Raw genomic sequence first — 22305 nt, forward strand, 5'->3', positions numbered from 1 at the left:
AGAGAGAGAGACAGAGAGACAGAAGCACTATCTTCTTCTGGTCTCTGGGACTCCATTCTTTTTTCTTTTTCCATGTTTATTTTTGAGAGAGAGACAGAGAGACAGAGCATGAGCAGGGGAGGGGCAGAGAGAGAGGGAGACCCAGAATCTGAAGCAGGCTCCAGGCTCTGAGCTGTCAGCACAGAGCCCAATGCAGGGCTCGAACTCATCAACCGTGAGATCACGACCTGAGCCGAAGTCGGATGCTTCACCGACTGAACCACCCAGGCACCCCTGTGGGACTCCATTCTTAGGCTTTTCCTTATTACGCTACCTAAAAACACCTCTTTCAGAGGTGCCGCTGGTCCTCAGTTCTGTTTCATCCTGGCTTCTCAGCCATTATACAACTGAGTACATGTATTCCATGTAAAAGGTGGTTCTTCTTTGGCAGGACACCAATCCCTCCCCCATACTGTGGAGAAAGAGAGTATTTTTAAACCAGAAAATGGGGGCATGGTATATGAACAGAATATTTAAAATTTGTGCTGCTCCAAAACTCAGGCCCAAGGTTGTTTTAACTACATACTTTCATTTCTTAGGGATCTTCAGAAATGACAGTGAACACTGGTTTCCCTGGTGGGCAGCTCCCTGAAAGATAAAGAAGGTGGCTGAGGAAGGAGCAGATGGTCAACTTGCTATCACCATGGTGACCGGGGTGCCGAGGACTGGGAGAGGCAGTGGACGTAGTCTCTCGGAAAGCCGTCCAGGAGGGAAGTGGGGGTGGGAAGGCAGGAGCCACACTGTGAGGGCAGGTGAACACAGTAGGGCTCTCGGTTGCAAGTGACAGACACTGACCAGGCCGATGTGAACAGTGAAGAATTTAGTGAAAGGACATGGGACAATCACAGAAATTCTGGGAACGCTGGTGAACGAGTTTTTGAAAAGGGGCAGGGGCAGGAACAGGAAGGCTCTGTTACCAGGGCCCATATCCCGCTGCAGACCCAGACACCGTGCCCGCCACCATGGACTCGAGAGACAGCAGCTTGTAGCGCTCTGTGGCTGCCAGTACCCAGAGTACCGGATACGGCAGCCACAGCGGCTGGAGTGGATGTGCCGCTACCCCTGCTTCTTGGCTCACTTGCTCCCAATTCAAAGTCCAGATCTATCTGATGGGCTGAGTCCAGACCACTGACCTGTGCCCATTTGCAAGGGAGCTAGGAAGCCAAACCTTTTCCACTTCTGTTGTGGGAGATGGGCTGCACCTCCCTCCGGGATGCAAAGGGTAGGGGAATCTTCAAACAGGAAGAAGACCTTGATCCTGGCATCCCGGACTCCTCAGAGCCCACTCCAGGGAGTAAGAAATGGAAGGCCTAAGATCATTCTTGTAAGAAGTTTGGAGGGGAAGGGAAAGAGAGCGTTAAACTGAAGGAATAGCAGAACCAAAGGATTTTTTTTTCTTCCCTTTTTTTCTTTCCTTTTTGGTAAGATTAAGAGGCCTTAACAGCAGTGTCCTAGAGGAGCAGCTTCATAGAGAAGAAATAAGAAAGTTTCTTGACACGAGAGAATTAGCTGGCACTCCATTCCGCCTCTGTAGCAGCTGGACAGAACTGTCCAAGGACGAGACCACTTTGGATAAAAGGACATTGCCTCTGAAACAAAGGAACTAGACGCATCACCAATGACTCTTCAAAAGTTTCAGTTGTCTGTTGCCTTTAATTAATCTCTAAATAGAGAACATATTCTTCTATAATTATAATATGCAAATGTCTATGAACAAAATAGATAATTTTTTTGGCAAATGCCTAGGAAAGAATGGTGTCAGCCAAGTTCATCCAAGGTTTTAAGCAGCAGCATCTACACAGTCAGGATGTGGTCAGTGTTTGGGAACGGAGGTAAATATCCGCAATCCATGCATCCCTTTGATTTCTTCTTTTAGTGCCTAAGTAAGTAGAAAAGCATCACTGTTTGTTTTGCATTTGACATTGAATACATTAAGTCTCTGTGAGAATAGTTGCGTATAGCTCTGTGTTTATAGGAGGGTTTGTCTAAACAGTTTTTACCTTTTTAAAAAAAGGGTTTTTTTTTATTTTTTTGAATATCCAATGAGGCTCAAAAATCAAAAGTTATGGAAGGCATACAGTGAAGTTTCCCCCACACCTGTCCTCCACACACCCCCCCCATTCCCACCTCCATCCCCAAATAGAGAACCCTTATTAATTTCTTGTGTGTCTTTGCAACGATTGAAAAATGCATGTTTAGGCTACTATGAATATATATCCACCCAGCTGCCTTTTAATAGCACAAATGGTAGCATTTCAAACACATTGTTCTATACTTCCCCTTCTCCACTAGCCACTAGAGATCTTAATTATGTACTGCTGGTAGACCTACCAATTTCCATTTAGGTGGCTATGTGCCTCTGGCCCAGCCCGATAGGTCCAGGGGCAACACGTGACCCGAACTGAACCAATCAGAATCTCTGCTGGGATTTTTCAGTGTGGAGCCAGTCTTTTGAGTCACTCTACTTGAACAAGTCAATTGGAGATGGCTGGGGGCCATGTTCTCCAACAAGAGAAAGCCTGGGGCACCTGGGTGGCTCAGTTGGCATCCGACTTCAGCTCAGGTCATGATCTTAGGGTCCATGAGTTTGATCCCCGCATTGGGCCATGGGCTGAGAGCTCGGACCCTGGAGGCTGCTTTGGATTCTGTGTCTCCCTCTTGCTCTCTGCCCCTCCCCTGCTCGCACTCTGTCTCTCTCTCAAAAATAAATAAACATTAAAAAAAAAAAAGCAAGCAAGCAAGCAAGCCTGTCTCCAATAGGAGAAAATGAGGCCAACACACAGAAGCCAAAAGCTCAGAGGAGAGAGAGTACAAGCAGATGAACTTGTTTAAGACCCTGAATTTAGATATGTCAGAAACCAGATAAATTAATTACATGAGCCAATTAATTCCCTTTGTTTGCTTTTGCTAGTTTACACGAAAAAAATTCTCAACATGTGCAGTCAGGTTTATAGTCAGAAGGATCCTTAGAGAGAATCTGGTCCCATCCCTTTCTCTGATAAAAAAGAAATAGAATCTATCCCCTGTCAAAATTCAGCAAGCAAATAACAGAATTAGGACCTGAGCCTGATGTCCTGGCCACTCCTGGTTTCCCTGGGGCTCCTGGCCAGCCCTGATGCTGGAAGCTCATCTGTGCTGGGAGCCAATGAACTGCCCCACCACCTGCGTATTCACACACAACCCCCTCAGCTCTGCAGACAACAGAAATGTCCCCGGGGGGAAAAAGCTTCCTGTGATCACTGGGGGAAGGGAACACAGACCCCTGGGTCACAAGCTCTCTGCTTTCTGTAGGCACAGAGTACCCCTTAAAGGCTGTCCCTGACCATATTTGGGCTGCAACCTGGGCCACAATTCTAAAAGCCTCCTTGGCTAGGCGAGGGCCCAGCCACATTTTCACATGGAAGGCCCTGACCCCTCATGTCCTGTGCACTTACCCCTCTGAATGCCTTCCACCAACTCTCTTGCAGGCTTCTAAGGACCTGTGACCTAGGTAGGTCACTGTATCTCCCAGCTACAGAGGGCCTTAGAGATCACCTGGGTCACATCACAGTTGAGGGAACTGAGTCCCTGGTAGGGAAGGGACCTGGCCAAAGCCCCACAGTTTGTAAAATGTAGTTTGGGTACACATTTCTCAGCCCCTGCTATTGTGCTGGGCTCACAGATGAAAATGTTGTAGACAACAATGATGATAATGGTGATGGCCATTGATGTTTACCGAGGGCTTACTAGTAAGGTGTCAGACGGTATTCTCAGTGCTCTACGTGTGCTTTACCACTAATTTTCAAAACAGTCCTTTGAGGTAGGTACTACTACTCTCCCCAGTGACAGATTAAAAAACTGAGGCATAGGGAGGTTGAGTAAGTTGCTCAAGGTCACACAGCTAGAAAGCAGCAGAGCCCAGATTTGTAATGTGGGCAGACAGACTCCAGAACCTGCATCCTTGACCACTTGTAACAGTGGCTCCTGACCGGGGGATGCACTCAAATGAACAGTGCCCCTAGGAGTGCAGGCTCACCAGGCAGCCTGAGTAGTTTTGGGGACAAAACCCAAAGTCTAACCGGTTGGAGATGATTTGGGTCACTGAGGTCCTCCCTGTCTTGTCTTGGCTCCAACCCCTGACATCATGTGAGACTAGAAGCACTTCTGGGGGAGCAAAGTAGTTGTTCCACCCCAGACTTCCCAGGCAGACCAGCAGCGCACCATATGGTCATGGATGCCCACATCCGAGGGAAAGGCTGGGCTCCGTGAGGAACCCAAAGATGGATCCCAAAGGGAACAGCCTACAAAGGGCTGACAGGGCCAAGGGACAGACGGCAGGGATGGAAGTATCCAGGACACAATGCAGAAAATATTGGAGTCAGAGGATGCAAGGGCATTCGCTCCCTACCACGCAGGTAGGGGAGGCATCATTTGAGCCGGGTGCAGGAGGGGAGGAAGGGAGCCCAGGCAGGAGGTCTGATCTTGGCAAAGGTCCAGATGCAAAGACAGAACGGTAGGCAGGGGCCAGGGGAGGGTTCATTCAGAGAAGGGTGGGGAAAGGCCTGGAATAGCAGTCTGGAACACCAGAACTTGATATACAAGGAGACACCGAGGGATTCTTATGACCAGAGCTGTGCTGTACAGAAATTAAACCAGCTCACAATGTACAAGACCTTCCAGAATGATTCAAACACACCTGATGCAGGGGAGGGGGCAAGTTTACAGATATAGGCCCAGGGTCAAGGCTGGTATAGATTCCAAGTAAAAGAAGCATAGAGAATGAATAAACCGGGCCTGGGTCTGGTTAAATCTGATGTTCCAGACCCCTAACATTATGTCACTGGGTCTGGGGCAGCTAGAGCAATTCTCAATCATGCCATGCCTCAATTTGCCCATCTGTAAAGCAGTCCAAAGAAGTGCTAAAAAAATCTTCAAATCTACAAAAACATCTATTTTTACAAAATACATTTAATATGTGTCAATAACAGTAAACACCTGTAGCATTAGCCAAGGAAATATACAAGGAAACTATCAGGAGGCTTGTTTTCAATTCTGAGTAAAATTCCTATTTGCCCACAGTCTGATTCCAGGTAGTTCCAGATTATGTTTTGCTCAGGTCCTGAATGCTGTTTGCATGAGTGCTGTATTGTAGTATTTGTTCCTAGGACTAACAGTTAAATACCATCCCCACTCGTCAGGCCCTCTCAAGATGCTGGAGATCAACGGCAAAGGAGCCTTGTTGCTTGTACTGACCTGATTTACCATCTGGTGCTGCTGGACAGTTCTCTTCTCCTTAAATTCTTCTGACTCGATCTGGATTTCATACATAGCCCCACAGCCTCCTGAAATAAACATGACTCAAAAGTGTTTCAATTATTAACTTACGGTAGCCACAGTCCCATATGTCCTTAGAGTACCGTACAATCCAAAGAAGGTCTGAAATGTTATTGTTCAGCAGAAAGTTGCTAAGACTGTTAGGAAAACATCATGGCTTCTAACCTGACCACACCCTCCCCGCAGGCTGCCTCGATCCAAAATGTGCTGTTCCTTTTTCAAGGCAGTTGCACTGCCCAGGATGATTACTTGTGGGGTGCGAAAGATAAGGCACAAAGCATGGAAAACCTAGGAAATGTAGGTTTGCCTTGCATTTCTTTTTAATAGGCCAATAATCCCCAGGGAAGAGGATGGGAGAGACCGAAGTTCAGTGTTCAACCTTCCTAAGCACCAGCCAAAAAAATATTTTTAAAAATGCAAAAAATACACTAAAGTTTGGCTTGAAAACTGTGTAATACTAACCAAAAGAAAAGAAAGGAGTGGAAGCATGAGAGAGACCGGGACTAATGGCAACATGCTGCCCAAGCAGGAAACAACATGGGCAGGAAGGAAAACGTCCCGTGCTGTTAACACCCGGCTGTTTTATGAGAAGTGCAATTTACTCAATGGGCTTTATGTGTACTAGGAGTCCAAGCTTTGGTTAACCTAGCTTCCCAGCCTTCCCCACTCTGTTCAGGGCTAGGCAGAGCCAGACTGAAGGTCAGGTTCCAGCTCTGCCTGACCTGGGCCTGGGGCAGGTATAGGACCGGTGACGTCAAGGCCTCGGCGATGCCCTGGGACACTGCAGAGAGCTCACCAACGGATCTTTGGATTGATTGATTTTTCTACACTTCTGAATAAAAACTATTTTCTAAACTTTCGCCCAGTCCTTGCAGATGTTACGTTCTCAGAGAGGCCAGCGGCCTCACAGCAATGCTGGGCGGCAAAGACATGTCTGGGTGTGGAGAGACGCAGGTCCACGCCCACCTTACTACCTCCACTAGGCTGCTCCACAAGTGTCTGGAGAAAGGCCCCATCTTCCTTTTGTGCGCAAGTCGCCTCCCCAGCCTCCTCCTAACGCGCAGCCAGCCTGAACTTCTCAGGTGCCAGTGGCATCTGAGAAAGGGCCTGGCTGGGGCTGGTAACTGGGCTCAGGACAGAGTCTACCCGTGTCCTGGTGCTGGTTCCAGCTCTGCCACCTCCTCCCTGCGAGGGGCTGGGCGGGGTCTTTGGCCTTTCCGGGCTCGGCTCCTCGTGGGGAAAGTGAGGAAGTTATTGTCAAAAGGATAAAATCCTTCTGGGGTCCTCTCCAGACCTGACATGCTAGGGTGTCAGAAGAATGCAGAGAAATTAAAGTCATGTCCTTCTCAAAATCAAATTAAAGACTGTGGACCTGAGGGGTGCCTGGGTGGCTCAGTCGGTTGGGCATCTGACTCTCGATTTCGGCTCAGGTCATGATCTCACTGTTCATGAGTTCAAGCCCTGCATTGGGCTCTGCCCTGATGGTGCCAAGCCTGCTTGGGATTCTGCCTCTCTCTTTCTCTGTCCCTCCCCTGCTTGCTCTCTATCTCTCTCAAAATAAATAAAAATAAACTTTAAAAAAAAAAAAAAAAGACTGTGGACCAGAGTCCCAGGGTGACGGAGAGGGACCACATCTGAGCCAGGCCAGGCTGGCAACCAGGAGTTCTCCCAGCTGGGCCTTATCCCCTCACAGTTTCCCTCTGACGCTTCCACAGCCCCACCTCCACCCCTTCAGCTGGGAGACCCAGAATTCCATCTCTCCAACAGCCACACATATTGAAAAGCCACTGATGACAAGTTCACTCTGCCAAGCCCCCTGCCCTCTACCCCTCCAGAGGGCAAAATCCTACCAAACCCTGTGGGAAAGATGAGAGAAAATCTTGCCTGAAATGTCGGTCACCTTGATAGCTGTAGCTCGAGGAAACTTTTCTTTGAGAATTTGGGTTACTTTGAGCTCCCCCTCAGTCTGCGAGGCAAACATCCGCTGGGCGCAGTGGAGAAGAGGAAGCTGCCACACAACAAAGAAGTCATGGCTGAGCAAGATGATGCCACCCCCAGTTCGGCCCAGGCCACTATGCAGGCCCCACCCACCATTGCCCTGCCAGCCAGAGCCCCGGGCCCCCGCCAGCATGGCCACGGGCTACATCAGAGGGGCTGCATGGTGTCAGATGTCCGCATAAGCTCCCCAGAACACAGAATAAACTTCAAGGGGAGTAAATGGAGGTGGGGAGTGGAATTGTAAATAACTCGCTTTGACTCCAGAGACCAAACTCAATAGATACTAAACTCTTCATGATACTGCTGTGAGAGAGACACTGTCATGATTTCAGTTTTAGAGGTGAGGAAACTGAGGCACTAAGGAAAGAGTGCCACGGTTGGATCTATTAGATCCAGAGCCTGGAGAGGCCAGGCAGCAGGCCTCAGATGTGCCTCACTATGCCAGCATGCCACTGACCATGCACTGGTGAGACCAAACGCCACCTATCCCATAGGCCTGGTCAACATTCCACACCCTCCTGTGGGATGTGGCCTTGCTCACTAAGCCAACCACACTTTGTGACACATACTAATTCTTACTGGAAAGAAGGAGCAGAATTCTATTAAGTGATCTGAAGGAAAAACATTTTTACATTATTTACTATTGGCAGCAACACTCTCCCTACCCCCCGGATGGCTACCATAGGGAGCCAGTGCATCTGATGCATCTGATGGGAACATGTCTCAACCCTAAGGGGAGAAGGAGCAAAAAGCCAGGTCTGCACCCCTCTGGCTGGGTTGAGTACATGCTGAAAGGGAGACTGAAAATACAGCATGGCGGCCAAAGTAACCTGCACAAAACAGTGCCTTTTGAAGCTAGTCTGGAAAGGTGCCCAGATAAGAGGCATTACAAAGGGCCTGGGATTGGAGGGGGATGGCAGGTGGGATACGTGAGTGCTGTTCATCCAGTGCTGGTGCTGAACGTGCCATCCCTTCACCTGTCAGTCCTGCCCACCCTCAGGCCTTTCCTGATGGCCCAGAGCAGGGTCCTGTGTTAGAGAATCTGGAAGCACCTTCCTTAAAATGACCTGTGCACTGGTTTTCATCAGCTCATTTCAAAGGCCAAGACTGAGTCTGTCCTGTTACTGCAGCCTTGCAAACCTGGGCCAGGGCAGGCTCTCAGGAGGACCTGGGTATGGATGGGAGGATGAATGAACAAATGGATTAGTGGAATGTGCACACCATTCAGGGCATGCCTGCTCGCACCTGCAAAGAAGTCTCAATTCTAGCAAGCAGTTGAAATACAGGTCAGAAGAAAGATCTGGAGTGAGACGGAGTGGAGGGACAGAAACTTGGTGTTGCAGGCCAGGCTAAGGTTGGGGTGGAGGAAGGAACAGAGAGAAGGAGACTTTTCTGAGGACAGAGCCTTGGGGGGCAAAGGCAGAGGTGGCAGGCAGAACCAATAATCGCTAAGGGGTGTAGGTGGTTAGCATTGCTGATTTTTTTGGGATAAGTCTTTCCTCCATTTTAGCTAATCTGTGGGCAGCGGCCTTTAAACGAGCAATCTGATGAAATCCCTAGAATTCTGACTGTCCACGCTGAAAGTCACCAGCTTTTTATACTTGGTGGAGGCGGGTTCAAAGGCAGCAGGAGAGAAGGAATAGGAGAGCAAAGTGGATGAAGTGAGGAAAGAATCAGAAACGAGAAAACTATAGAGCGCGTAGTGAGTGCCCTCTGCTGGGCTTCTACTCCGGACAAGTAGGATTTTGGAGAGGATTAAGGTCACAGAGGCTGGGAGGACTTGCCCAAAGTCCAGACACCTCACACTCTCCGGCACCCACTCCAGGACTCCCGGCTGTGGCATAGCTGTGACTGCTATGTCTCTGGCTCAGTACGTCAACACCGCTCTCTCGGTGCCCACCGGATTACCATTGTTTATGTGTCTGTTCCCCTCTCCCCCAACCTCCACCGGCTTTCAAGCTCCGCCAGCGTGCGCCAGGGTCTGACATTTCTCCGAAAGCCGGCCGCCCGGATCCACTGTGTGACCGAAACAACTAGGAATGAATGAGAGAAAGGAAGGGGGGAGGCCCCAGGGCCCAGCGCCGCGATCTCCCTGAGCCCGTCCTCGAGCTCCGGCCCCGGACAGCCCTGCGGCCCCTCCGCAGCTCCCACCCGTGAAGAGCAGCCCGGCCCCGCCCGCGCTCACCCCGCGGATCCCGCGGAGCAGAGACGCTGTCGCGGCCGGGCTCCACGCCGCCATGCCCGGCCGACGCGGCCCGCCGCCGGAGGTCGCCGCGTCCCTTGAAAGGCGCGGAGCCCCGGACCGGGAGTCGCCGCCGCGGGCGACGCCGCCCCCTGCCGCCCGGAGGCCGCGAGCCGCCCCAGTCCGGCCCCGTGCGCGTCCCGGGGACACCTCCCCGGAACCAGCCGTTCGGCGCGCTCGCGCCCCTCCCCGGCCGGGTCCGCCCCGTGCTGCTCCAGCCTCCCGGGCCCGTTCCACCACCGGCGGGCCCTTCTTGCCCAGCCTGGAGACGCCCGGTGTTCTCGACCCTCGGTTCTGAGCTGCCCTTACGCCTATGCCCCTCGCGCCCTAGGTGGGACACCTCCCTGTGTCCCCACCGCAACCTGGCTTCCAAACTGGGGAGTGTGGGTTTCTCCCTCCAGAACAGGGGGCCGTGGAGGGGCTTTAAGCAGGGGAGTCGTTTTTAGATTTGCGTTTTAGAAAGATCGCTCTGGGTCCGCGAAGAGGAGGGGCTGTAGGGGGCGGACTTTGGAGGCGAGGACAGAAATTCTGAGGCTACCGCGATGATCCAGGTGAGATTTGAGGTCTCAACGGGAGCTGGGGCAGCAGAGATGAAGGTCACTTGGGAAGGGAAGGGAATGGAGTGACTGGATTAGGCAGCGGGGATGAGGGAGGCGTCTGGCGTGGAGAGTGCAGTGGGTGGAGAAGGGCTAGGTTTGGGGTGAAGAGTGCCGACAAACACAGTTTTCAATTTGCCTGACTTCAAGGTGCCTGCAGGACACGGCCCTGCAGAGAAGTAGGCTGGAACCACAGACCGCGGGCTCCTGAGAATGTAGTGGAAGCTGTCTCCAGTGAGGATGGGTAAAGTTACCCAGCAAACCTGCCCCACCTCTGGAGTAATTCAGACTGATGTCAAGGTCAAAATTCAACCAAGAGCTTTCTCTCTCTAGCAGTAATTGTTTGCAACATGTGGTCTGGTATACCCTGCAGGCTTTACTAGTTCTTTTTGCTATTGCCTTCTGGTCTATGCAATCAATCATGTTCAGCTTGGCACTTGGATGAGTTGGACGGACCTACAGTTGCTCTTTCAAATGATCACCTAGATAGGTACTTCAGTATTGAGTGTCTTCCATGCTTTGTGTCTCATAATTTCTCCTTTGGATTACTGTAATAACCTTTCTCACATTTTTTTGCTTGATTCCTTAAAAATCATGGTGGGTGGGATTAGGGATAATTTGCTAGTGTAATAAAAACTACCGAAACTATTTTTCCCAGCGGTGTGGTAGTGAACAAGCCTTTGCTCCTCAAACCTTGCAGTTCAAAGGAGGCCGAACTATCCCCAGCTCTGGGAGTAGCCATATGACCCAGATTTGGCCAATCAGACAGATTTGTTTGGGTTGGTCACATGACCTGAGCCAGACCAGTGAGAGTTGGTGTACAGACTTGTCTGGAACTAAGAAATGGTCATTTACCACTGAGTTGCTAAACTGTTAAACAGCTGGCTGTCATCTTTGTAATCACGTGGGCAGTGCCCACTTTGGAAATGAAGTAGAGACAGTAGAGTCAGAGGGAGTCAAGCAGTGCCAGAAAGGAGCGCTGAAGTAATTTTAGTTGGCTTTGTCACTTGTAAGAGACCACGTTCAACTCACTGATTTCTATCTGAATTCCTCTTTCCTTTATTGAAAGTCAGTACTTTTGCTTATCTCCAACCTTCCTCTTCCTCATAATTTCACAATTGCTCACATTATATTTTGGACTGTCACTGCCCCAGTATCCTCCCCTTGGCATTTCCACCCTGCTGTCAGGGTCCTCTGAAGTGCAAACCTGTCCATTATTTGCTTATCTCAAATCCTTCAGACTCTCTATCGCCTACTGGCAAAAACCCAAGGTCTTTTGGATGACTTAACCACTACCTGAAATCCACCCTGCAGTAATACTGGGCCGCTCGTACCTTTCCGTACAAGCCATGCTACATGTAAGCTTGGTTATGCCGTTACCCATCTTGGAAGCCAGTTCAAGCCTTGTCTTCTCCAGGGAGCCACCTCTGATTGCCACACAGTACACTTAAGGGCTCACAACTTGTGCATAACTTTTATTGCACATGTGGCCCTTGAGAACTATCAATTTATGTAGGTGTCTGTTTTTCCAAATGATCCCTGAGCTCCATGACAGGATCTTGCTTTAGTCCTGTCAACCTGTCACCCAGCATGGCATGGGACAAAAAGTCCACGTGCTGATTACTGAACAGAGCTGACAGTGGCTTAGCCATTCTAGCTCCACAGTGTGAACTTGAACCATTTCAGGAAAGGATTTGCAGAACCTCACAAATCTTGGGCTTCCAAATTAGTTCCAATTTAACATTTCAAGTATAACTTTTTATGATAGAAGCAAATAAAAGGCCAGTTTTACTCTTACTATAAAGTTTAACAGCTTTAGTCACAGGAAATGGGTGTATCCTTTCTGTCTTGCTTTTTTGCCCCGAACTTGAGATTCTCTAATCTTTACTTATATTGGTCCATGGTTACTCCCTGCTTTCATACTTCTAGTTACATCTGAGCTAACTGTAAAAAACTCCTTCAGGAGGATCTCTCTGAATACATCTTTTTTACCTCATAGAGATGGTTTTAAATTGCAGTCACTTTGTTTTATAGAGCCTCCTAGCACTCATGAGCAAATAGAATTTTTACAGATGCACCCCAGAGAAACAGACTGGTCTCATTATGAACTAGCGATTTGAAGTCAGAGCATTTGTGCCACCATATGAAAAACAGTGAAAAATTCTTAGCATACCTCTCAGTTACAACTCCCTTCCCGGGTGGCTGTAAGGATTAAATAAGATAACCTGCTGAAGGAGTCCCCTAAATAGGTAGGTTCCCCTAAAAAGTGGTACTCAAAATGCTCATCAGCCACGAGATAAAGAGCTTGGCCATAATTCTGATCAATATTGTACTTCCTTCACGTAGCAAATACGCTACAAAAAATGTCAGTTGAGCTAAACAGTGTACCCAGACCCTTACATTCTAGTGAAAACTCCCTTATCTTTTCACAGAGCAGGAACAGAAAGTTCAGAGCAGGAGCCAGTCCACGCTTTCGGAACATCCAGCATCAATTTTACTATGAGCCCTAAACCTCCCAGTAAAATCCAGAAACTTCCCTAGCCTCTCTTGCAGCCAGAACAGATATATGTGACCGAAGATCTGCCAATCTGAGGCTTTTTTTGTCGCCCATGTACATTTTTTATTAGGAAGACACACGAAAGGAAGATGGTTTTAGGTAAGATCCTTTATTTTGGTCAGGGCTGTTGAATCTAGCTTTTGGGACGTGCTGAGGCAGAGACTGACATCTAGTGGTCAGAAATAATGGTGCAGGCTATAGTGTCCATTCCAAGCCCTTTAGCAATGAGGCCCAAGGCATGATATAGACATTGTTCTTGGCTGTGTAGCTTTGAAGCCCAACTCTGGCCCTCTCAAAGATTATTTGGGTTATTCTACTACTCATTTATAAAGTTTAAAACAGCTTTCCAACTTAGCCATTAGACACTCTTCCATTTTTGTGAGCGATTTTAATCCTACTGAAATGTAACTATCAAAAAAAAAAAAAAAATCCAAAACTGATTGATAGCTTCTCCATATCTCATACAAAATAGGAGTGTTAACCCATATTATTTAGCCACATTAACTTCCAAATTTTAACTCTAATCAAAAAATCAAAACAATTATAGCAGTGCTGTTTTGAATTAAAATTAGGCACCTGTAATTCGGACCTCTAAAAAGAACTCTAACAGTTCTCCTACAATAACAAAAACTGACTGTCTGGAGTGGGCAGTGTCTTACAGATATGCTGAGCACTCAGTTCAAGTTCAGAAAATCAGCACTCCATTGCCTCCTCTTCCCTTTTCTCAATCTCACAACCAGGAATATGCAAAAGAGGTCCCAAGCTTGGGCTAGTTCAGGAGAAAGGAGACTACTAATTTTTTGTCTGGGATAGGTTTCAGCCACTGTAATCGTGGGCTTAGTTTGTTTCTTGGGGTGGGGCCCTGGTGTTACAGAATATTTATTTAGGGACTTCCTTTTCCTCTAAGAGTTAAGGCAACAATTTAGCTACTGAACGATAAGCAGAAGACAATCTTCCATAGAAGCAAAAATCTCAAGTTTCACATTTAAGTAGAAATGTGTGTTAAGACATACTTTAATCAGTCATTTCTTTCTTTTAATATATTTTATTCTGATGAAGTTACAAAAGTAGATACAAAATACTTTCTTTAAAAGTACAATTAACTGACTTAGAAAAATAGATAAAGCCCCTAAAGGTTTAAAAATACAACATAAATTTTCATGTAAAGAACATCCAAAAATATTTTAGATGGTAACCAAGACTAACTTATGCAAACTATTTTTGAAGTAGACCAAACATAGAACGTTCTATAAAAAACCTATATAGCATGCTGGTAATCCATTTGGATTTACAGAACACTTGTTTGGAATAGAATCTGAGAATGAAAGAAAACCCAAGTGAATTTCAATGCAGTTGCTTCAATAAAGTCACTGCTATCACATATAATATCATCCCCAAAAGCCTTTTATAGTCTGAAATACCAAAATCTAATGCAAACACACAAGGAAGACTGAGGGACAACTACTTTCCCTCTCTCACAGGATTCTACGACAGTAAAAACCAAATCCACTTACTGAACTGATTCCAGGAAGAAACAATGTCCCTCTTGAAGGTGCTCAGTGTTTGGGGTCTCAGCCAGCATTTCTCAGGCCAGAGTCGTGCCGCCAGGAGACAGCCTCCTGTAGCCAGGCGCTAACACCAGCACCCGGGCTGCTGCCGCTCAGAAACAAATTTCTAAGACTTGTACTCTTCAGGGCTGATTTGTTTATGCTGATGAGGTAATGATGTTATGTTTAGAAGCTCCACTTCTAGTATAACCCCACCACTCAGAGAAAGTCAACGGTATAATCAGAAAACCTCAACAATGTTTGCAAAAGTTAAAAAGCACCAGCAGACTGCTTCTCATGCCTCTGCACTACTAGCAAAGCTTTTGCTTTGTTATCAAAGTCATGGTGAATAAGTACAGATTTGCATTTCTCAAGCACACAGCTACAGAAGCTAGGGCTCTACAAGTCTTAAGATGAAGGAAATACTTTGTTAGCTGGTAGCCCTCTAAAAATCACTCTATTCACAGTCTGGAGCATAAAGGATACATTTGGCTATCAAAACAAAAACTGTAGTAATGAGGAAGTTTCAATATTGAAACAAAAACCTGCATATCATTGTCCAAAAGTTTTTTTAAAGGCCCAGAAACTAAAGCGCCATAGGACTACCTGCATAATTTAGCAAGCACTCTCCACCCCATGACTGTACCCAGGGGTGAGGAGCAGAAGACACTGACAGGAGGTGACCTCTGATTTGGGGGGGCAGGGGTTACGCTGTGGAACAGGCAGACACTGGGCACAGGGAGATAAATCACAAGAGAGAAGGGTCCGAGACAGACTGATCTCTTCCAACTCTTCTCAAAGGCTGGCCCTCTAGGCCAATCAGGAGGGCATCATCCTCTCCCCATTCTCGGGTCCTCTTGCCCTCCATTCCCTGACTTTAGATGTAAACAAAACAGCGTTAACTTAATGGTTAGGTGCATTGTTGGTTAAGCCTGATTAGCCTGGGAACCTGATAATGGTTTTTGTTGTGTTTTTTTTTTTAAAAAAGGACGTTCTGAGTCTTAAATTACCAACAAATTTTTTATTTATGTCTAGCATGTGACCATCTTTGGTTTGTTTTGGGAGTGAGTCATGACGAGAGGGGGGGATTCCTAGCACTGAAAATAAATGGAGAAAAGTGAGAACTCTTTTGTTTAAGAATCATGAAATATTAGAAATGATGCAAAGTACAACCCCAGCTGAGAAATATAATTTCATTCCTTGAAGACTTAATCAAAGCCAAAGTTGAGAGGCAGTAACGTTCTAGGCAGCATCTAGAAACCTGCTTTCTTGTTCATAAATGATCAACATAAACACACTGAACTTCTGACAGGGACCTTTGGATAAGCTTTAAACATGGATTGTGGAATGTTTCAGACGGCTTTTCTCTTTTTTTCATAAGGGACTAATTATCCCACTTTTAAACTCCTGAAACGATATATGGTTTCAGCCTAAAATAGATAAGATGTTTTTGTTTCCTTTAAAATTCTGGATATGTGGGGGCACCTGGGTGGCTCAGTCCGTTGGGCGTCTGACTTTGGCTCAGGTCATGATCTCACAGTTTGTGAGTTCGAGCCCCTCGTCGGGCTCTGTGCTGACAGCTTGGAGCCTGGAGCCTGCTTTGGATTCTGTGTCTCTCCCACCCCTGCTCATGCTCTGTCTCTATCTTTCAATAATGAATAAACATTAAAAAACAAAAATTAAAATTCTGGATATCTGGATATGAAGTTGAATTACTATAAAAATGGAGTAGCTAAGCAATTCTTCATACTTTAGTAGGACAATAAAAATAAATAACAACAGCAAAAAAAAAAAAAAACCCTAACAAATCTAACGTTTTATCAAAACCATCAAGGGAGTTGGTGAGTACTCTGCAAAAATCACGGCTCTGAAACCCAGAATGCAGACAAACTTAAAGCAGCGCCAGTCTGGCAGTCTTTAGTATACCCGTGCCCGGTACATTCTCAACAGGCAGCTGGAGTTTACTACATCCTAGAAACCTAACGGCTTTTATTTCACTAAAGAGGAAGATTCTTTTTATCCCAATAGAAGAATTTCAAGTTTTGATACAAAAACAATTAAAACAGGATTAAACCTATGGGGACTCAATCCATCCTTGGACTACGAACAGAATGAAGTAAGATTTTTTACTTATTCCTTCCATTTTGTTTCCCTTAAACACACACACACACACACACACACACACACACATACACACAGCACACCAAACTAAGCTGTGTTATAAAATAAGATGTGTACACCTTCAAGGCTTTTTACTATGGTCTTCCTTAAGTTTTATCCTTATTGGGATAAAGATTAAGTATTTCTACACTACTCTTAATTAAGTCTCAAGTCACAACAAAAACATATAGAAGTAATTCTTTTTTTTTTTTTTAAAGGACACTCAAAAGAAAATAATCAAGTACTCTGAGTACTTTCTTCCATTCTCCTATCCAGAATTTCAAGGCCTCTGAAAAACAACATGAATGAAAATAGTGGTTCTGAGACCTAAATTTGTTATAACTTTTTGCAGTCTTTTTCTCAGCCAAAAGCTACCTATTCAAATTAATCTGAATGAAGCATTTCAAAATAAAAATGTAAAAGACTACCCTTACATGCCTTAAGAAAATTATTTGTGATATACACACTCCTAAAAATTTAGATAGGTTTATGTGAATAAAATCCCAAATAAAGATTAAAAAATAAAGTCATTTTAGAAATAACTCTGGTTACTCCCATACCAACCACACAGGTCATATGAGGATTTAAAATGCAATCATGAATTTTGAAAAAATAAACATATATATATATATATTCTTATCTATAAAAACACTAGCATACAAACTTCAAACTAAAAGGTTATCCAAAGTAACACACAAATGTTCTAAATCTTAAGGAAACTTAAAAATATCTCTTCTATGTGTAAATAAAAGCAGAATAAAACAGATCTGAATGCATTATTAGGTAATTTGCTCTGGAAACCTGTTAATAAATTATTGGTGGGAATTCTCAATAGTCATTATGCTGCTACCCGAAGCACATTTTCTTCAGTAAAAGCGTAAGTAAACTAATAGACTTTATGTTAGTCATCACATATTACAACCAAGAATGACTCTGACAATAACAGGAGTGGTCACACAGTGCCTCAGATTCAGCTGTGTCTTGAATTTCTCATTGAAGGATTAGGCCAACCTACCTTTGGGACAATTTTATCAGTAGATACAAACAACAGGTGTCTTTTTAATCCTGTTCTTTTAAAGTCTGTATCACTAGTCTATAACAGAGAGCAATGAGAGAGTTCTAGCAGATGAAGCAAGAGGGTAACTGTGTTCTAGAAGAAACATTTATCTGTCTTTCGATCCAAGCTTCTCAATTAATTCCTGAAGAGGTGCCAACTCACGCCTATCAATCAGATTAAACTCCTAAAAAAAGAGAAGAAAAGTAAAATTTAAAAACAGATCTAATATTAAAACTCTGCAAATATCAGAGAAGGGATTCCTAACCCTAGTTTTCTGAAATCCAAAAAATGATGAAATCATCTCTGTAAACTTTTTTTTTTTTTTTTTTTTTTTTTTTTTCAGAGAGAGAGAGAGAATGTACTCACACACCTGAGCAGGGAAGAGGGGCAGAGGGAAAAAGAGAGAATCCCAACCAGGGTTCCATACTCAGCACGGAACCTGATGCGGGGCTCCATCCCAATGAACCTGAGATCATGACCTGAGCCAACCGACTGAGCCACCCAGGCACCCCTGTAAACATTTTAAAATGGGATCATTTTTATTCATTTTTTTGAAATATAGGGGGACTGACAAAAAAACAACTGTATATATCAGCATGATCTTCACTGAGTAAAACATTAAAATCAAAACTATATATATTTTTGCATTTACATGGAAATGATCTTAAAACTACACAATGAGCTTTTGATAGTGGCCATGAGCTTTTGATAGGGGCAGTGGATCTGTTGCTTTCATAGATCTATACCTACATCTATCTGGTGTCTGTCTATTCTATAGCTATACTACACCCCCACCCTCTATCTGTACCTATACATCTGTATCAGCACCTACACTATACCTATAACTATGCTGTGCAACAATCTCAGAAGGAAGACAGAGAAAAGCACAGTACAGTCTCCTTTGTGTGGCACATATAACTGAAATACACAGGATCTACTATAAAACTACTGACTTTTCTACCAAAAAACAGTGTCTAGACAGATGTAGTTACAGTTTGCATATAGAATTATCTATCTCTAAAGCTGCTTTAATATCTTTTTCAAACAATGAATTGTTTTTATTTTTTAAATGTTCTTTTTTTATATATTTTGAGAGCGAGTGGGAGAGGGGCAGAGAAGGAGGGAGAGAAAATCCCACTGACAGCGCCTGATATGGGGCTCAACTCCATGGACTGTGACATCATGACCTGAGCCTAGATCAAGAGTCAGAAGGTTACACAACTGAGCCACCCAGGTGCCCCTCTTTTGATTTTTAAAAATTCCACTTCCAATTAAGGGCCCATAAATAATAGGCCACATCTCTGAAGGGGATGGTCCTTGAAGTTTCTAGCTGATGACTTCATAAGATTTGGCCTGAAATGGTACTTCTGGAAGGTTAAACCAAGACAGCGACTAACATGTTCTTCCAAAAGTCTCTCTTTCGGATATAGCCATCTCATGAAACAACCCAACTGCCGACGTTTTCTCATAGTATCCCTTCACTCGGCAGTGGCGATGGAACAGGGGGTACGGAAAGCTATCCTGGGTTTCCGGTGCTCTTTGTCACATCCTAATCAGAGACCCGGTGGGGACAGCCAGAGGCAGAAGGCCCAAAATGGGGGGGAAGCTTTCTATGTCGCTCTGCACACCAATGAAGTAAACAACACGGAAAGGAGAAAAGAGAGAATTCTGCTTATACTTTCACTCTACGTCTATAAATTAGACAACTCAGTAAATTGCTCTTTATTAAAATTACCAGTCAAATGAGTTCAAGACAAAGGACAAAGAAGTCAACACAGTTCAACTTACCTGAACAAAGAAGATAAAGTGCTTAAAGGAGGTGTTGAGGTGGGCCTCCTCTTGCAGCTGCATCACAGAATCAAAGTGCTGGTGATAAATATGGGCATAAACCCGGAACAGACGCTTTAGAATGGTCTTCGCCACAGACATAAAGTTTTTGGGAAACGGGACACCTGTAAGCAAATATATATGTACATTTATACACATATCAATTGGTCTTTTAGCTAACAGTAGAAAGTTTAGAAACTGCCATATGCAACTCCAACACACAAACACACACATTCACAAATACAAGCCTATTTTCCAGATATTTTTTTAAAGGGCAAAGGGAAAAAAAATCTCAAACAAATATATGAGGTATCCTCACATAGCATGCTTGTTCTGACTGCCTTAGACTAATAGGCACAGACACCAACCTATGATGTGCCGTTGAATCAAAGTTAAAATAAACATAATTTTAGCTATTTAACACTAGAGTTTCTTCCCAAGATTCAATGCAACAAGAATAAGTATTTTGACTATAAATAAAAACTTCTATTTTTGTAATTTGTAACTCTAAAAAAATTTTTACACTCACACATGCACTCAATTAGGAATGAAAATTCCAAGAGAAAAAGGCATTATAATCTATGGTCTACAAATATTTTATCTTCTGAATTACTCTGAAAGACTAGTTTTTCTTCCTTAAATTAGGAGTCCCCAACTGTTTATCTTATCTTTTCAAAGTGCTATTTTCATTTTCCTACAGTACAAGACAGAGATACACTTCCTGAAAAGGAGAGGAAGGGCACCTCACCATTTTGCAAAGAAAATGAACACTTCCTTAGAAATGAACTGAGAGATGGTTTGGTAATCTCCCTCCAAGCAGTGTAGGTGGGGATGTGTCTCAATTCCTGAGAATTCCAGCTGATAAGATCAAAGTCTTAGAAAACAGGGACAGAAGGACAATACAGTGGCACGGAGAACAGTATATAAACATATAAGTCATCAGCTTCCAAAATAACCTAGATTAGACAGCCTTAATAAGCTATTCCACAGCACGCTCAAGAAACATTTTCCTTTCTTCAATCTTTCAGAAAACAAAGGTTAAAACACTTTCTCCTTTCATGCATTTTCTCAACCAGTCCATTTAATAGCCTGAAATTTAATGTCTTTTACTCTTTCAAGCTAATTTTTTTTCATTTCTCCCACATCAGTCTTGGCTAACAACTTGCATTTTCATTTTGTTTTAAATTTTATTAATTTTTTTTCAAGGTAAGCTCTGCACCCAACATGGGGCTTGAACTCACAACCCTGAAATCAAGAGTCACACACTCTACTGATGGAGCCAGCCAGGTGCCACTAACAACTTGCATTTTCAAACATAATCCTGGAGCTTGTGGGCATGTTTTTCTGGACTGGGTCTTGTACTCCCGTATTGAAGAGATGAATTTTTAAGTCAAACTCCTTTCTGAGAATTTACAAATATGCATCTTGCTAATAAAAGGAATAGTTAACAATTGGATGTATTAGTTCAAAATGAGTAATAAACAATTCTATCCAATAAGAACAAATAATCGGCAGAAAATGTGGATAACAGCCTAACCGAGGGGGGAAAAGATTCCAGAACATTAGGCCGAATTACTGAAGAATGGAAAGCTGAAAAAAGAGAATAAAGTTGTAACTATTCTTTATCTTCCATAAATGGGAAGATATTCTTTAATGAATAAAGAACTGTAAGTAATTTGTTTCAAACCAAGCCCTTTCCAAACTGAATTTAACAGAAACATTCAAGCACAGTCAATATACAATAAAGAATCAGTGAGATGGGAATGCAAACTGGTGCAGCCACTCTGGAAAACAGTATGGAGGTTCCTCAAAAAACTAAAAATAGAACTACCTTACGACCCAGCAATTGCACTACTAGGCATTTATCCAAGGGATACAGGTGTGCTGTTTCGAAGGGACACATGCACCCCCATGTTTATAGCAGCACTATCAACAATAGCCAAAGTATGGAAAGAGCCCAAATGTCCATCGATGGATGAATGGATAAAGATGTGGTATATATATACAATGGAGTATTACTCGGCAATCAAAAAGAATGAAATCTTGCCATTTGCAACTACGTGGATGGAACCAGAGGGTATTACGCTATGCAAAATTAGTCAGAGAAAGACAAACATTATATGACTTCACTCATACGAGGACTCACTCGTATGAGACACAGAACAGATGAACGTAAAGAAAGGGAAGCAAAAATAATATAAAAACAGGGAGGGGGACAAAACAGAAGAGACTCATAAATATGGAGAACAAACTGAGGGTTACTGGAGGGGTTGTGGGAGAGGGGATGGGCTAAATGGGGAGGGGCACTAAGGAATCTACTCCTGAAATCATTGTTGCACTACATGCTAACTAATTTGGATGTAAATTTTTAAAAATAAAAAATAAAATTAAAAAACAAAACAAAAAAAAGAATCGGCGAGAGAGGAAATAAAAGGTTTAATAATAAAATGGAAAAGTTGATCAACGGCAAACAGACCAGGTGTAATGTGATACATGCTTTCCCCTGAAAGAGCCACTGATTAGATTGCAGTAAGGAATCTGCCAGGGTCTGAATGTGTGTATCTCCTCAAAACTCCTATGTTGAAATCCTAACGCCCAGATGATGTTATTAGGAGGCAGGACTCTGGGAAGTGATTAGGTCACAAGCGCATAGCCCTCAGGAGTGGGATCGTGCCCTTATAAAAGAGGCCCCAGAGAACTTTTGCTGACACCTTCCACTATATGAAGACTAGGTAAGAAGTCAGCAGCCTGAGACCCAAAAGTGGGCCTTCGCAAGGACCCAACTATGCTGGCACCCTGATCTTAGGCTTCCAGCCTTTAGAACTGAAAAGTAACTTTTTGTTATTCATAAGCTATCTGATCTCTGGCATTTTTATTATTAGCAGCCAGAACAGATAAGACAGAATCCAACCTGTTGCTCATAAGACACTCTTAAACTGAAAATGACAAGGAGTGATCTCATGAACAGT

The 22305-nt window shown here is 44.4% G+C and overlaps 2 protein-coding genes across 4 annotated transcripts in view; both read right to left on the minus strand.

The window, feature by feature from the left end:
* Positions 1–1672: 1672 nt before the first annotated feature.
* On the minus strand, positions 1673–9667 carry BOLA3 (bolA family member 3). Its single transcript, XM_027072173.2, has 4 exons — positions 9536–9667; positions 7237–7360; positions 5272–5360; positions 1673–1918 (listed from the first exon to the last, which is right to left on the minus strand). Exons 1-4 carry the CDS (start codon positions 9587–9589, stop codon positions 1853–1855), a joined length of 333 nt encoding a protein of 110 aa, XP_026927974.1. The 5' UTR covers positions 9590–9667; the 3' UTR covers positions 1673–1852.
* Positions 1673–22305, minus strand: part of MOB1A (MOB kinase activator 1A) — a 33197-nt gene continuing 12564 nt past the window's right edge. For 2 of the 3 annotated variants that reach the window (XM_053200785.1, XM_053200783.1), the window contains exons 5-8: positions 19298–19461; positions 9536–17693; positions 5272–7360; positions 1673–1918 (exon numbers count right to left, since the gene is read on the minus strand). In XM_053200785.1, coding sequence (XP_053056760.1) covers positions 17616–17693; positions 19298–19461 — 242 coding nt within the window. In that variant the 3' untranslated portion in view covers positions 1673–1918; positions 5272–7360; positions 9536–17615. Of the gene's footprint in view, positions 1919–5271; positions 7361–9258; positions 9367–9535; positions 17694–19297; positions 19462–22305 lie in introns of all 3 variants that reach the window. The other variant, XM_053200784.1, reaches the window with a different exon arrangement.

This window comes from Acinonyx jubatus, chromosome A3 (assembly GCF_027475565.1).
Source record: "Acinonyx jubatus isolate Ajub_Pintada_27869175 chromosome A3, VMU_Ajub_asm_v1.0, whole genome shotgun sequence".
NCBI classification, from domain to species: Eukaryota; Metazoa; Chordata; class Mammalia; order Carnivora; family Felidae; genus Acinonyx; species Acinonyx jubatus.

Excerpts from the sequence above, each read along its gene's own strand:
- BOLA3 (XM_027072173.2), bottom strand. The coding sequence starts at position 9,589 with ATGGCGGCGTGGAGCCCGGCCGCGACAGCGTCTCTGCTCCGCGGGATC. Across the intron at positions 7,361-9,535 it reads TGCTCCGCGGGATCCGCGGG|CTTCCTCTTCTCCACTGCGC; the intron begins GTGAGCGCGGGC and ends GTTGTGTGGCAG. Across the intron at positions 1,919-5,271 it reads AGCACCAGATGGTAAATCAG|GCACTAAAAGAAGAAATCAA; the intron begins GTCAGTACAAGC and ends CTACTTACTTAG.